The following is a 16,337-nucleotide window of genomic DNA, read 5'->3' on the forward strand; positions in this document are numbered from 1 at the left end:
AATCTTCTTATGAAATTAACTCTTTCGCTACGAGTGTCGTCCATGGACGACATCTAGTCCAGTCATTTAAGCTTAAATTAGGTAATGATCTCGGAATTCGAGATACCCAGCTGTAAGTCTGTAAATACTTGTATATTGACACTCTAAAGTTGTCTCAAAACCTACATAGGGTAGGGTATCAATACTCTATGTAGGTTTTGAGACAACTTTAGGGTGTCGATCTACAAGTATTTACAGACTTACATCTGGGTATCTCGAATTCCGAAGTGAGCTTACTATAATGACTGGACTAATCTATGTGACGTGCTGTATGTACGAGTGTCGTTCATGGACGACATCCATGTAGGAGTATCATCCATCCGACATAACGTTTGTATTTGCTTCAAGATTTATCACTATGAGTTAAGCTTGTGAGAATTTTTGTGTTTTATTGTAATGTTTAGTTCATCAGAAACATAATTTTTAATGTTTTAATACATTTTAATTAATAATGATAGAAATATCTTAAAATAAATATCTAGTTGTGTCTAGCCAGTTCAGTGGCGCTACTAAGACACACGCTGTTCCGTACAGCAGCGACATTCCTGCGGAAAACACTCTCGTAGCGAAAGGGTTAAGATTTTCAACTATCCATAAAAGTATCTTGTAAAAAAATGAAATATACTGATTTTATTTTTTTTTCTTTCTAGGTAGAGCGGAGCCTCCTCCGTTGGGTCTCGCGGCCCCATGTGCGGGCTGCGACAAACCGATCCTGGACAAATTCCTCCTGAACGTTCTCGAACGAGGTTGGCACGCCAGTTGTGTGAGGTGTTGTGACTGTTTGCAACCTCTGACGGACAAGTGCTTCTCCAGGGAAGCGAAACTGTTCTGTCGGAACGACTTCTTTAGGTAATAATAAAAAATCAAAATAATTCTTCATACCATTATCTAATATGTCCTTTAACCAGGCGATACGGTACGAAATGCAGTGGTTGTGGTCAAGGAATCGCTCCTTCGGACCTGGTCAGGAAACCTAGGGACAAGGTCTTCCATCTGAACTGCTTCACGTGTCTTGTTTGCCGCAAACAATTGTCGACGGGTGAACAATTGTACGTTCTGGATGACAATAAGTTTGTTTGCAAGGACGACTATCTGACGGGAAAGGCGAACGCGGTTGCGGCTGCTGGTAAGGACATTTTATTTAAAAGAAATTGAAAATGATAAATGATAGAAAAGTTGGTTGGATGGGTTTACTATCAGCACTACTGTGAAGTTAGGGAACAGATAAAATAATTGTGTTATGTTACCGATCTCTTTTGTTGAATAATCCTATGAGTGGGTGGTAAAGAACTTTGTCTTAACTTCTAAAATCTAATCTTAAAATGGCACGAATTTCGACGAATTTCGACAAGATTGCCGAAGATACATGTCTGTGATAAATTGTCAGTAAACTATTATATTCAGAAATAAAATCCATAATGCAAAATAAATTTATGAATGCGCTATGATTTTGAATCCTCTAAACCAGTGGTCGGGAAACCGGCGTAAATTACCCCAAATGGGATAAAAATGGAATTTTGGGAGGTAAAGTATTTTTATTCGATATTTACTGTATCTGCTACGTAGTTGTCCTTATGAGGGTAGTATATCTTTACCATGTGGGTAATATCAACTTAGACAAATATATTTTGGGTTAATGATTAAAAAAGTTCCCTGACCGATGCTCTAGATAAGTAAAAATGTTGTAGGCCTTCAATAGTCAAATATTTCTCAAAAAAAATTTATATCCTATGGTTTATAAAATACCCGGAAAAAATGTATCCAACTTAGAATCAGTTTCTTAAATCCAGATCTTCTTACGATTAGCAAAAACATCAGTATAGGAAATAAAAATTGTACACAGCTTAGAAGAGAGAGATCTAACTTTAACAAAAACAGAAGAATAACAATAACACAGTTTTGCAAAACGGTCTTGAACCGGTATTCGGTATCCGTGAATGTTTTTATAGCATTTTATATTCTGTACGATTTTTTTTTTCGAACTCAACTCACGCATGACAAGTCATCACCTCGCTCCGATAATCTTTTTCTGTGGTGACGGAGAAAAATATACCTATATAAAATATGTACATTTATATATATATATATATATATATATATACAAGTATTAATTTTTTATTGTGTCAATGTCGTGCCGATATATTTTTCCTCATCACTGATTTTAGAACACTTTGGCTGTTTGTACATTTTGTACAGCGGTAGGCATTTTGTTATTTTAAGCTGAATGACTGACGTACTTGAGCCTATACCAGGTTTGGCAAACTCTAAATGTACCGTGAGCCACATAATAATGGGAGGAAACCTCAAAGCTGGCCAAAGAGCTCAGTGCGGTAAATTTTAGTATCTATTTATCAGATCAGGAATATGGGCTACTAAGAAATACGATGGAAATTGTTTGAAAAATTATAAAAGATAAAGTGGATTGATGAAGACATAGATGAAGAACATTTTGCTGCAATTATTAAATGAGCAGGAAAATTGATTGAACATATATTGCGAAAATAATGCCTGCTACTTCTATATTTCCATACAAATAAATAACTAACAAGGCTGAATAAATTTTTCACAATTGGAACGTAGGATGCAAAATGATTTTAAAAACAGACTGGGGTAAAAATCTATCGGACACTGATCATAAAGGTTGTTTTAAATAAGGGCGGGGCACAAAGGTCAAATTCGACTTTTAGCAACTATACTGTGAAAACCAAATCAACTACATCAGTATTCATAACACTTATCAAATAAACTTCAGTAAAATTCTAGTTCATCATTATAGAAATATGTTGTTTTACTATTTTTATAGATTGTGTAATCTGTCTCTTTTTACCCAATAGGTAGGGTTAAAAGGAACAGCTAGAGGGCAAGAAGATCTAATATTTGTTTTAAAATTTTAAAGGGGTTTTACGAAATTGTAGAAACATCATTTAATTAATCCAATGTGGTTTAATTGCTAGGAACAACACAAAATTTAGTAAAAAAATATATTGTTAAACAAAATAAACAAAAATATTTATCAACTCTTACTGCCATCATAATTCTTGATTTGTTAGATATTTCTATATCATAATCAGACTTATGGATTTTGGAAATACAATTGTTATAAACAAGATAAATGCAACTTTTGTTTGCGATACCAAATTCATGGGTACATTTTTGAGAAAAATCACGCTGTCCAAAACCTTCGCCTGAAATTTTATCAGAAGTATTTATTATCAGAGTTAGAATAACAATTTATTTAATTTATCTTCTGTAAATTTACTGTTTCAACTCGCTTCACAATTTTATTTACTGTTACTTGTCTTCACTATAACAACTGTTAGGTATTTTGGATCTTTTACCATCACTGCTTTTACCTCTAGGACCGCACTCCTGGCAAAGCAGGATTATCCCCGTATCGATATCAATGGCACAACACAATACAAAGGGGTCCCTTTACCCTTGATAAAAAAATACAGGAATTAATCTACAGGGCACATTATATGATACCTCCAATACTAGAGGTAAGGCGGAGGCTTAAAAGACCCAAACAGTTTGGCACAAACCCAAAATAAAAGTGTTGTTTATAAGTAGCGGTTGGATAAACATTAGCGATTAGAAAAAAAAGTTGCACGGATAAAAGGGAGAAAGGTATCGTTGTGGAAAAAATAACAAGAGGCGAAATTTTATCTGAATTTAATTTGTTACTTGTATGGTAGGGTTAGGAATTTAACGACATTTTAAGGAAAACATTTGTCATTTTTTATGGATACAAGAAAACTTGGATTTATCTTATTGTTAGCTAATTTACTGTGAAGTAAATTCAATCTGTTTGACAACCTTCAATCGATCGAGGTTTCATGTCCTAAATGAAAATCACCTTAGGCCTCAATTTATAAAATAGTTAGGTTTAATATAGTATTATATTGATGCGGGTTTGAATAAAATAAAAGAAGAAAGAAATTATGATAGAAATTATTATAGCATCTAATGTCGAAATAGAATATAAAAATCATTTTTTTTAAAAGTACGTTTCGAGAATCATATGCGTCTCATCATTCAGCTAAAAATATGCTATATTAATAATGAGAAAAATTTAATAAAATCCTAATAATATTTCTATTATATTCTAATTTTAATAATCAAAAATTCAATTTATACCAACCAGGAGAAGAAGCACAAATACATTTATATTGAAAAAAAATAGAGATTTGAAACCGTTAAAATAAAACTAGTTTTTTTTTAATATAATTGAATTAGAGTTGAACAGATAATAACAGTAATATGTGAGAAAAAATAAGATTAATACAATTTAAATTTATTCGATAATAATAATGCAAACCGAAATTTCATGATAGACTAATTATATTGTATATTATATTAATTATATTGCCTGTCAATAATGACACACCCGCACACTTCTGCATGCAGGACAGTAGCTATTATGCAGGACAGTAAATATATGTCTAATCGAAATAAAAAAAATATTTTATTATCGTTTAAGATTCTATTGAAAAACGTCTGATACCTACTACTTACCCCAGTTACAAAAAGGCCCTAGCTCCCCTAGAGTCAGAAAATATTGAGAAACCAAATTTTTTTTTGCTATAATTCGAAAATGACTTCACCAATATTCATATTTTGAAATTAATTTATAAAAACTCAATAAATTATTTGTATTTATTAGTTTTGCATAGTGATCGGTCGAACAGTCTCTTTGCGTAAGAAAATTCTAAAGTGATTTCAAAAATGTAGAAATCGATATTTGTTGTGAATTATGTCGATGAGTTTTTTTGTAAAGATCTGCTGAACAGTTTTTTTGTAACTGTACGAGATTTTTTTTATAAAGTGTTTTGATAATTAAAAATATTCGATGGGAAAACGATTAAAGTTGGTTATAACTTAATAATTACTAATCAGTCGAGCAGTTTCTTTGCTTTCAATAACTAATTTAAAAAAAAGATCAAGTTTTGTGTAAAAAAATTCAGAACTGATTTAAAAAAAATTGAAACCGTTTAGGAGATGATATTTGTTATTAGTAGTGCCTATTACTTTTTTGTTAAGATATGCTGGACAGTTTCTTTGTAAGACAATTTGAAAAATATATAATTTATTACATCTCAATACATGAGTTACATTTATAAATTGTGCATAATGATCAGCCTAGCAGTTTCTTTATTAACTTAAAATTCAACTTAAAAAAATGACAACTTTTTCGTAAAAAAATCCTGAACATATTTTAAAAATTCAGAAATCGCTCAAAAAATATTAGCTGTAAATTATGGTGACAAAGTTTTTGGTAAAGATCTTCGTTACTATGAAGGTTTAGAAATATATGACTCTGGAATTTTGTTGATTAATTTTTAGTAAAGGTGGAACAAGCAGTTTCTTCGTATTTAACACTTGGCACAATTTTACATTTTCTACAAGATTTTTAACAACAATTTCTAACAACATGGTTTTTATATGTCATGATTCTTTTTCTCATATATCAGGAAGTTCAGGCAACTTGCCTTAAGGCACACCTAGTGCATTGTAACTACTTTTAATTGTTCCAAAAAGATCAGAACAGCCGAACACAAAAATATTTCATTTCCTCGATATTTCTTTGTCCCCATGCAGATTCCTGGTTGTTTTTTTTCTGGCGACTTTTGAAGTTGTTGATTTTTGCTTGACTTACTTCGCAACAATACATACTTAAATAGATCTTATGTTTGAAATCTGCGAACTTTTATAATATTTTGTTCAACAAAACGGTCGATCCCGATTTTTTTTGCATATTGTTAACTCGAAAGAATCTTCCACTGGATGCCACGGATTAACGTGATTTCTTTGAAAACTCGAAGTCCAACATAGCGCACCGGTTCTTAGGAATACTTTTGACAGGAATGACGTTCTGACCTGGATTTAATCTCCTGTATACCTTTCAAAGAATATTCTCTAGATTTGGAATATTATTCATTTTTCTTGGAAAATTGTCCGCGGTGGTTAAAAAATGTTAACGCTCATGTAAGTCATGAATATCTGCGAATATTTGACACAGTTGAATTGGATTTATTTACAGGCACTAATTTCTGTTTAAACTGCCAAATTTATCCAAGACCTTTGCAATGATTGAATTCAAAATCTTAGTCATTGTAAGAAAATGATTTTTTTGAAATAATTACAATTGTTTCATAAACATTGAGATATTTGTTCTAGATATTATTCAAAACCAAAGAAAAATAGAGATAGTATCACAAAAGTGGTGAAAATTGTAATGTAATAACGGTATAATAATAATTACCATAAAAGTGTAATATAAAAGTAAAAGCGAAATTTTATATATCAAAATATGCTATATCTTTATATCGAAATAAATTTCCGACAACTCGGAAAATTTTAGGAAAAAATTTTGAGAACTTAAAAAGTCCGTATAGTATTTGTATTTATGGAATTATTTTATTATATGCATGTTTAAGATTATTAAATTTATGTGCTAATAAAAATTGATTTGAAATAAAAAAAGAAAACGATAGCACTAATTTCAAAAATTCAAAAGTGATCTAACAAAATTCGATAATAACTTGCGTTTATTAGTAGTTTTGAGCAATGATCGGTCGCACCGTTTTTTGTCATGAAAAATTAATTAAAAAAAAATAAATATAATTAAATTTATATATTATTGAAAATGCATGTTCTCCAATGTCCACAAACTCATATAAAACGAATTGCATAATATACAAAATAATATCAAGTTTGCAGCAGGTACGTTTCCGTTAGAATGCGGCGCCGAGTCGCGAGAGCGGAAAGTGTTAAATATTTTAAGACAATAATTTTGAAAAATATTATTAACTTCAATCAATTTCAATGACTCAAAAAACATTCGATTCTTATTGATAAGGAGACGTGCTGATTAGTTTTTAACAAAGGCAGGTCTAGCCGTTTCGAATGCAAAAAATGTCAAAAATGATATTTCAGTTTTTGAGAGAACGGGGCGTCCGATTTTAACGATTCAAATAAAATTTTACTTTGAAATGAACTGTTGATGAAATTTTTGGGAAGGCAGGTCCAGAGCCTCTGGATATCCAATACAAAAAGTAAAAGACAATGCCATTTGGCGGTCAAAAATGATCATTAGTGGTACGCACATTATATAATCAGATATTTTATAGAGATTATAATAGTAGCTACAAAATCTGTGTACATTTCTATGGGTTTCGTATCAATGTTTATACGTAAGACTACGACGAAGCGCTTAGGCGCTTCGATATTTTGACTCTAAAACAGCTATAAAGCGTGATTAAAAATAGTTAAATAAATAAATAAATAGCGTATTTATGGAATTTGTTAAATCTTTTCTTCGATAACTCAGGTTGTTGGGTTATAATTTAACCCTTGTAGCTGTGGACTTAAACAATGATTTGTTGGTATAATTTACGTATTTGTTGCAGTTCTAATTACACTAATGATTTGTTATCATTAAAGAAGATATATTAATTGATTATTTATTACATATAGAAAAATAAGTCCTATCCAATTCTCCACTACTCTCTCTCCAGGGATAGCAACCAACCCGGGTAAAAGCTCATTGCCATGAAGATTGCAGCTTCATGGCCAATATAATAAAATAAAAATACGTCCGAACACATTCAAAATGTATATGTTTTTTTAAAGTATTATATAATTTTTTTTAAAAGTAAAAAGGTTTAAGTTTTTTTAAAAATTTTAGTTATTGGTACGGGAAGTTCCAGCAATTTACCTTAAGGCACGATGCTATGCACCACTAGTTTACAAGATTTGTTTGCCATACCAATAGTTGAATAACGAAACAAATTTTCAAAAACAAGTAAAGTTAGGAATTTTATAATAACAATATTTAAAAGTAGAGGGCAAAAGATGTGTAACTAACCATCGCTCTAAATCAAGCATCTTTGCTATTAGGAGATAAACAGCCATGCTTGAAAATTTTGAAGTAAACTAGCTGTAAGTGGAATTCTGTCTTAAGGCAATTAAAGCATCGTGCCTTGAGGCAAATTGCTGGAACTTCCCGTACCAAAAATTATTATTTTTTTAAAAACAATTAACATTTATAAAAAAATTTTACTTCGAAAAAATAAAAGGTTTGAGAAACTATACATTGGACAAAAATTACTTTTTTGAAAAAAAAAATTAAATTTTTTTTTTTGTTATTTTTTTTTTTAAAAAAATTTTTTTTTCTTTATTTTGACATATTTTGGAAGATCTAAGCTTTTTTTTCAAAGCAATCGTACTGCTTTAACTACATAAAGACGAAATATCAAAGCGCGTAAGCGCCGCATCGCCGTCTAACGCGTAAACATTGGTACGGAACCCATAGGAATGTGAACCAAGTTTATACTTATTGTTAAAATCTCTATAAAATATCTGATAATTTGATGTGCATATGTCTAATGATCATTTTTGACCGCCAAATGACATTTTTTTTTTACTTTTTTCATCAGATCTCCGAAACCGCTAGACCTGCTTTTATGAACGGTTCTTCACCTTGTCAATACAAGTAAAATGTTTTTTGAATTATTAAAATCGGACGCTCCGTTCTCTTAAAAACTGAGTTACCGTTTTTGGCACTTTTTGCCCCGTATCTTTCGAACGGCTAGACCTGCTTTCGCCAAAAACTAATCAGCACGCCTCCTTATCGATACGAATCGAATGATCTTTGAATTATTCAAATCGGTTGATCTGTGTTCCCGAAATCGTCGACGAAAATTTGTATCCGCACATACATACACACACGTACATACATACATACATACACACACACATACACACACACACACACACACACATACATCCATTTTTTCTAAGGTATGCCAAAATATTCAGAAACCTCTGAAACGTAAAGATATATGAAAAATTTCATTTTTGATTTTTTTGCGATTACTATAACTTGCCCTACGGGAAGTTAAAAAAAAGTTTAAGTTTTTTTAAAATTTTAGTTTTCGGTACGAAAAGTTCCAGCAATTTGCCTTAAGGCACGATGCCATGTACCACTAGTTCACAAAATTTGTTTGCCATACACCACTAGTTGAATAACAAAAAAAAATTTCCCCACGTGCCCTCAGGCAAAGACGTCATTGGCTCTATCCTCTATCCTCTATCTTGGGTACCCACTTTGATTTCTCAAACATTTCACCCGAGTCGAATTTATTTTCGTCGCACGTAAAGTGCGCAGCGGTGTCAGGGTGTCACATTCCTCTCCTTGGATTCGTCAGCCGTTCACCTGTGTCGGGCGAGCGACCAATCGCGGCGCGGCGTGTACGTACCTGCCGCAGATAACATCTTTGCGCTGACTGATATTTGTTTTATCGAATATGGGAGTGACTCTAGCGGAACACGGGGACGGGAAACTAGTGTTTGCACTCGGAGCGAATGTCGAGGAAATTTATACATATATATACATAGTACATATACATAGAGGATTCGTATTTCATAGATCTTGGATTTTTAAGCGTTTGGAGTAAAAAAACATAAAATAGGAATGTTACGTTACGGGTCTATAATCGTATGAGCTGGTAGTCACCAACTGTCAAAAAATTATGTATTTGCTGTGCGATCAGGCGTTCTACACATAAAACCAAAAGGCACAAATGTGATATAAGAACTTTATTATAGGTGCAATCTTCTGATGTCACTTTGATAACACATACGTGAAGTCTAACTAAAAACCTTATTCTGACATTTGTGCCTTTTGGAATTTTATATCCAAAACGCTCGATCGCACATGAAACCTAACCTCCAAAAGGCACAAATGTCAAATACCAACTTTAACGTAAGTGCAACTTTCTAATGTTACTTTGATAACACATACGTGAAGTCTAACCAAAGATTTCATTCTGACATTTATGTCTTTCGGAGTTTTATGTCCAAAACGTTCGATCGCACTTAAAACCTTACCTCCAAAACGTACAAATATCAAATAACAACTTTTTCATAAGTGCAACTTTCTGATGTTACTTTGATAACACATACGTGAAGTCTAACCAAAAAAAATATTCTGACATTTGTGTTTTTTAGAGTTTCATGTGCAAAACGCTCGATCGCACAAAAATCCTAACCTCCAAAAGGCACAAATGTCAAATACCAACTTTAACGTAAGTGCAACTTTCTAATGTTACTTTGATAACACATACGTGAAGTCTAACCAAAAACTTTATTCTGACATTTGTGCCTTTTGGAGTTGTATGTCCAAAACGCTCGATCGCACATGAAACCTAACCTCTAAAATGCACAAATGTCAAATAACAACTTTACCATAAATGCAACTTTCTAATCTCACTTTGATAACACATACGTGAAGTCTAACCAAAAAAAATATTCTGACATTTGTGCTTTTTAGAGTTTCATGTGCAAAACGCTCGAGCGCACATAAAACCTAACCTCCAAAAAGCACAAATGTCAAATAACAACTACATCATAAGTGCAACTTTCTGATACCACTTTGGTAACACATACATGAAGTCTAACCAAAGGAAATATTTTGACATTTGTGGGTTTTGTAGTTTTATGTACAAACGTTCGATCGCACTTAAAACTTAACCTCCAAAAGGCACAAATGTCAAATAACAACTTTACCATAAATGCAACTTTCTAATCTCACTTTGATAACACATAAGTAAAGTCTAACCACAGAAAATATTGTGATATTTTTACTTTTCGGAGGTTGCAAAACGCTCGATTGCACATAAAACCTAACTTCCAAAAGGCACAAATGTTAAATAACAACTATATTATAAGTGCATCTTTCTGATGCCACTTTGATAACACATACATACATGAAGTCTGACCAAAGTTAATATTATGACGTTTGTGCCTTTTGTAGGTTAGATTTTGTGTGCGAAACGCTCGATCGCACATAAAACCTAACCTCCAAAATGAACAATTGTCAAATAAGAACTTTATTATAATCTTCTGATGTCACTTTGATAATACATACATGGAGTCTAACCAAAAACTTTATTCTGACATTTGTGCCTTTTGGAATTTTATGTCCAACACGCTCGATCGCACATAAAACCTAACCTCCAAAAGGCGCATATGTCAAATAACAACTTTATCATATGTGCAACTTTCTGATGTCACTTTGATAGCAGATACATAAAGTCTAACCAAAGAAAATATTTTGACATTTGTGGGTTTTGTAGTTTTATGTACAAATCTTCGATCGCACTTAAAACCTAACCTCCAAATGGCACAAATGTCAAATAACAAGTTTAACGTAAGTGCAACTTTCTAATGTTACTTTGATAACACATACGTGAAGTCTAACCTTATTCTGACATTTGTGCCTTTTGGAATTTTATGTCCAAAACGCTCGATCGCACATAAAACCTAACCTCCAAAAAGCACAAATGTCAAATAACAACTACATCATAAGTGCAACTTTCTGATGTCACTTTGATAACAGATACGTGAAGTCTAACCAAAGAAAATATTCTGACATTTGTGGGTTTTGGAGTTTTATGTACAAAACGTTCGATCGCACTTAAAACCTTACCTCCAAAACGTACAAATGTCAAATAACAACTTTATTATAAGTGCAACCTTCTGATGTCACTTTGATAACACATACGTGAAGTCTAACTAAAGATTTCATTCTGACATTTGTGTCTTTCGGAGTTTTATGTCCAAAACGTTCGATCGCACTTAAAACCTAACCTCCAAAAGGCACATATGTCAAATAACAACTTTATCATAAGTGCAACTTTCTAATGCCATTTTGGTAACACATACATGAAGTCTGACCAAAGTTAATATTATGACGTTTGTGCCTTTTGTAGGTTAGGTTTTATGTGCAAAACGCTAGATCGAACAGCAAAGACTTTTTTACTAATGACAAATCACCTAATACAGTTTGTGACTACCAACTCAAACTATTTTAGATTCGTAACATAAAATTTCTATTTCAGCCGAGAATTGGCCCCTAAATATTTATTTATTCATGATGTTTCAGGGTTTTGTTATGGTCTATCATCAGAATTTCCGTATATTGTTTTTAGATATCTATCAAACAAAGTTAAATTATATCCAAAAAAGTTTCTAGTTTGACCCTTCTTCAGTGCAACACGCGTGGCATTTTGTCTTATAGCAAGTTGCATAACTTTTCTGCAAGTGTGGATAAATCACTAAGAAATTGGATTTAACAACTTTAAAATTGTGCTTATTGTTAGATCAAACCATGGTCTTTATTACTATGGTTGGTATGGTTATTATGGCTGCTTTATTACTATGAAAAGTTTTAATAAAATTGTCAAAAAAAATTTAAACCATTAATTACCAATTGATATTTTTCGAACAATTTTTGAAAGATTTTGCACTTACCTTCTAATTCAATTTCAAGTGACTTAAATTTCGGAAATTGATGCAACTATTTTTGAGACATCAACGATGAAACGTAAAATTTTGGATCACATATACTCACACATACTATTACTAATTTTGGTATCAAACGATTCTGAATGACTCTAAACGTCAAGACAATTAGTAAATCGGAATTTTTGACGAAAACACACTTCTTTTCCAAATTTTTAAAACTTGTATCAAGCTTGCTCACAATTAGGTAATAAAGTGAGATCATTTAATTTTATACTACATTTAGTAGCTTTTTGCAGCACCTACTATTATATATAATTAAAGATGAAAATTAAGATACATAAAAAATCCACCTCTCTGCGTACGTCTTTTTTTGCTGATACTTTTTTATTTTTCTTTATCGATTTAAAGAAAAATTTTAGCATACAGGTGGAGTAGTAATGGACAAATTCTCCTTTACTTTTTTGTGTTTCAAATATAAATTGCATTAATGTTGCTTGATGTTTAAAAACAGCTGCAACAAAAATTATAGTAAGGTAAACAACCAAGCTTATTCAAGCCTAGACTTCTGCAAAATTATGAAAGGCAAATTCTTCCCCTATGGTTTTATTGTTACCTACTTTTGAAATATTGATATCAAATTTATTTCCTTGAATGCCTTAACCCTCAATCGTCTTTTACCTATCCCACCGTCATTTCCGAGAATATTCTAAAATATCCATCCGTCTGCGCGAAAACAATTTATCCATCGTTCACATATTTCGCGAAACAAACACAATGTGTCATGGATTCATGTAACATCTCCTCGACACGTCATTTTATTACATGTAGAAAGATAAATATGTATAAATATTTATTTTGTTTTTCGATTTCGGCCTTTTTGTTCTTCACGCATCGGCGGACACTTGTCAGGAATCGGTATATAGACGTCTCCGCGTTAAATGGTAAAAGATTGACGCGCGCGAGAAAAAAATATTATAAAATTACGAACATATGAAGATATGGAGAAATATCAGGCGAGAGGCAGATATATATATATATATATATATATATAGCGTAGACCGGGGCTTAAAGATTCACCAATATCCTAAAAACAAGTAAAGTTAGGATTTTTTACCAACAATATTTGAAAGCAGAGTGTAAAAGATGTTTAACCAGCCACCACCTTAATTCTTACGACTTTGCTATCAGGAGATAAACGAACATGTTTGAAAATCTATAACAAATTATTTTCTTTTTTTGGTTGTGAGCACTGTTGTTTAGTTTATGATGAATTTTTAAGTACACGTTGTGCTCTAGGGGCATAGGAAAAACATTGCATGGACTGCTAATCCTTATATGTTTTCCGTTAATAAGATATACTTATTGAAAATTGCAGTCTTTTGAACAATATAACAAATTCAGAAAGAATTAATATATAGTATCCGCAGCAAAGGTACAATATCACCTTGGATTTTTTCACTCAAAATAATTGATTCAATAATGTTGCCTATAATTTTTACAATCTCGTACTATATTTTAACTGGTTTTTAGTAATTTTAATATCTAAATTACATTTTTCTTACTAACAATTTCATATACTTTATTACTTAAGTTCATACTTTAAGTGAATTAATTGGTCAAATCTTGTTCATATGTGCACTAATCTATCTACGATCAACGAAATTAGTGCAGTAAATGAAGAGAAGAAAGGGTGTAATCTGTTTTTACTATGGTATATAGTGCTCCAACATAGAAGGGTATGTGACGTCATATGTCTGAGCGAACCTTGCCGACGACAATCGTGGACTTTCCCGATTGATCAAATGTCTTATGTCATATGCTCCGTGCCTAACATAGGCCTTTTAATATATAAACCGATTTTAATAGGTGGATTCGATTTTATGAACATTTATTTCAGGGAAATATTATTAATATCATTGCTTACAAAATTATCAGCTATCACAATTGCCATTATATTATTGAAATAAAACTATCACAGATAATATTTGAATTAAATAAAAGAAAAAAATATTAATACATGGAATTTATATTTCATGTATTGTTCTGAAGTTTTTGGCTTAGATATTTCAACATCAAAATTATTATAAAAATACTTATTATATATGTGTGCGTGTGTACATATGAAAGTTTCTGTTATCCTTCCCGATGTGTGCCAAGTGACCCGGAAAACAGAATTGACACATGACGTCATAATCCTTCGAGGTCCTTTTTTCGCCAGACAACAAACAACGTCTGTCGCTCCGTCAACGCATCGTCTCATACGATTATTTCTTGTTTGCGTTTTTATTGTTTAATATCTTCCTTTAAAATTTCTGTTTTATTTTTTTTAACACTCGCCTCGCTTTTTACTCTTGTCAAATTTTATAAGACTCTCCTGCATACATGACTGGGTCTTATTGCGATTTGCGATGTGAATTCGTCGAAAATGGGCGATAATTTGGGGTATAATGGTAAATTCAATATGTTTTTAAACATTTTTTATTGGCAGATTTTATTATGCAATTCTTTAGAAATTAAAAAATTACTATCTGGGACCTTTTTATGATTAGGATAGAGCGGCATTTAAAGGTACTGCACTACATATATCTCAAAAACAAGTGATGTTAGGAATTTTTTAATAATAATATTTGAAAGTAGAGGGCCAAAGATCTATAACTAGCGATCGATTTAAATCCAGCATCTTTGCTATCAGGAGTTAAATGGCAATGTTTGAAAATACATAACAAAAGTGTTCTTTCGTTTTATTGGTTGTGAGCACTGTTGTTCAGTTTACGAGACCTTAATATAATATTTAATTATAATATGTTTCATAGGATGTTTTGTTAATTTTAAGTTAGATTCAAAAGTTTTCTTATATAAGCTCTATAAATTTTACACATTTTACACCTGGGTGGTGTAAAAAGGACCCACTGAACCTTTGCTCTGCCAAAGGTGTAAACAATAAAAAATAGTGAATACAAAAGTACCATAAATTAGGTTAAAAAAACATTTTTTTAAGAGATAAATTATATAACAAATTATTCCATTTCTGCTGATGAATATTTCTGACAAAATACCAGATCAAGGTTATATACAGTGTTATCTCTGTAAAAATGTTCTAATGAAATTTACATTTTGCATTGGTTAAATAGTGTAGCTATTATTTCGTAAAACCTCTTTAAAATTAAAAATATCACATTAGATTTTTTTGGCCCCTGAATGTACCATTTTACCCTACCTATGAGGTAAAAAGGGACAGAGTACAAATTTTAGAAAAATAGTGAAAAAACATATTAGGAATTAACTAATAATTTTATAGTTTGATAGTTGTTTGTTTAATACATGTTATGTGTTGGTATGTAGTTTATTGGATTTAGACAGTATAATTACTTAAAGTCAAATTGGAGCTTTGTGTAACGTTCTATCCCATCGAACTGGATTGAAATCTAACCACTAATGTGTGGGACAGTCCTTTACTTTTATATAGAAAAAATGTAAAATCTGTTCAAAATACCAAATAGTTTCTGTTTTTAAATGAATTATACTTTTGCACATACATCATGCATAACTTATAACCATAATTATGCTTAAGTGTGAAAAGGTTTAAAATTTAGAGACTGATTCTGCCGCATAACAGAAAAATATTATGGCAATAACATGTTACTGAATCATACTGAATACTGTCAAAATGTCATGCATTTGCTGTTAATTCAGGCGTTTTACACATAAACTGCAACGTTACTCGTATGTTATGAAGCTGTATGAATTCGTACGGAAAGTTCTTTATAATAACCTTGCCATAACATTGGTCTGTTATGCGGCAGAATCGGTCCCTTAATCCACTTATGAACAATACTTAGTATTTTTTTTTGCTAAAATTGATATACAAAGATATTTAAAATTATCCATTTTACTAGCATATGTGTGTCACACGTACCAAAATTCAAACCATATTTCCTTGAAGTATGAAATTGCTTTTTCAATCACGTCCGCTGTTTCATAATAAAATA

General features: G+C 31.6%; 1 protein-coding gene across 1 annotated transcript in view; it reads left to right on the forward strand.

Annotated features, from left to right (window-relative positions):
• The first annotated feature begins 280 nt into the window (after nucleotides 1-280).
• LOC113374623 (LIM/homeobox protein Lhx5) overlaps nucleotides 281-16,337 on the forward strand; it is a 47,839-nt gene continuing 31,782 nt past the window's right edge. The window contains exons 1-3 of the mRNA XM_026614601.1: nucleotides 281-308; nucleotides 690-888; nucleotides 948-1,152. Of these exons, the coding sequence (XP_026470386.1) occupies nucleotides 281-308; nucleotides 690-888; nucleotides 948-1,152 (432 nt within the window). The remainder of the gene's footprint in view (nucleotides 309-689; nucleotides 889-947; nucleotides 1,153-16,337) is intronic.

Source organism: Ctenocephalides felis, unplaced genomic scaffold (genome assembly GCF_003426905.1).
Source record: "Ctenocephalides felis isolate EL2017-DRISC unplaced genomic scaffold, ASM342690v1 CF-g0.4_SCAFFOLD_01886, whole genome shotgun sequence".
Classification (NCBI taxonomy): domain Eukaryota; kingdom Metazoa; phylum Arthropoda; class Insecta; order Siphonaptera; family Pulicidae; genus Ctenocephalides; species Ctenocephalides felis.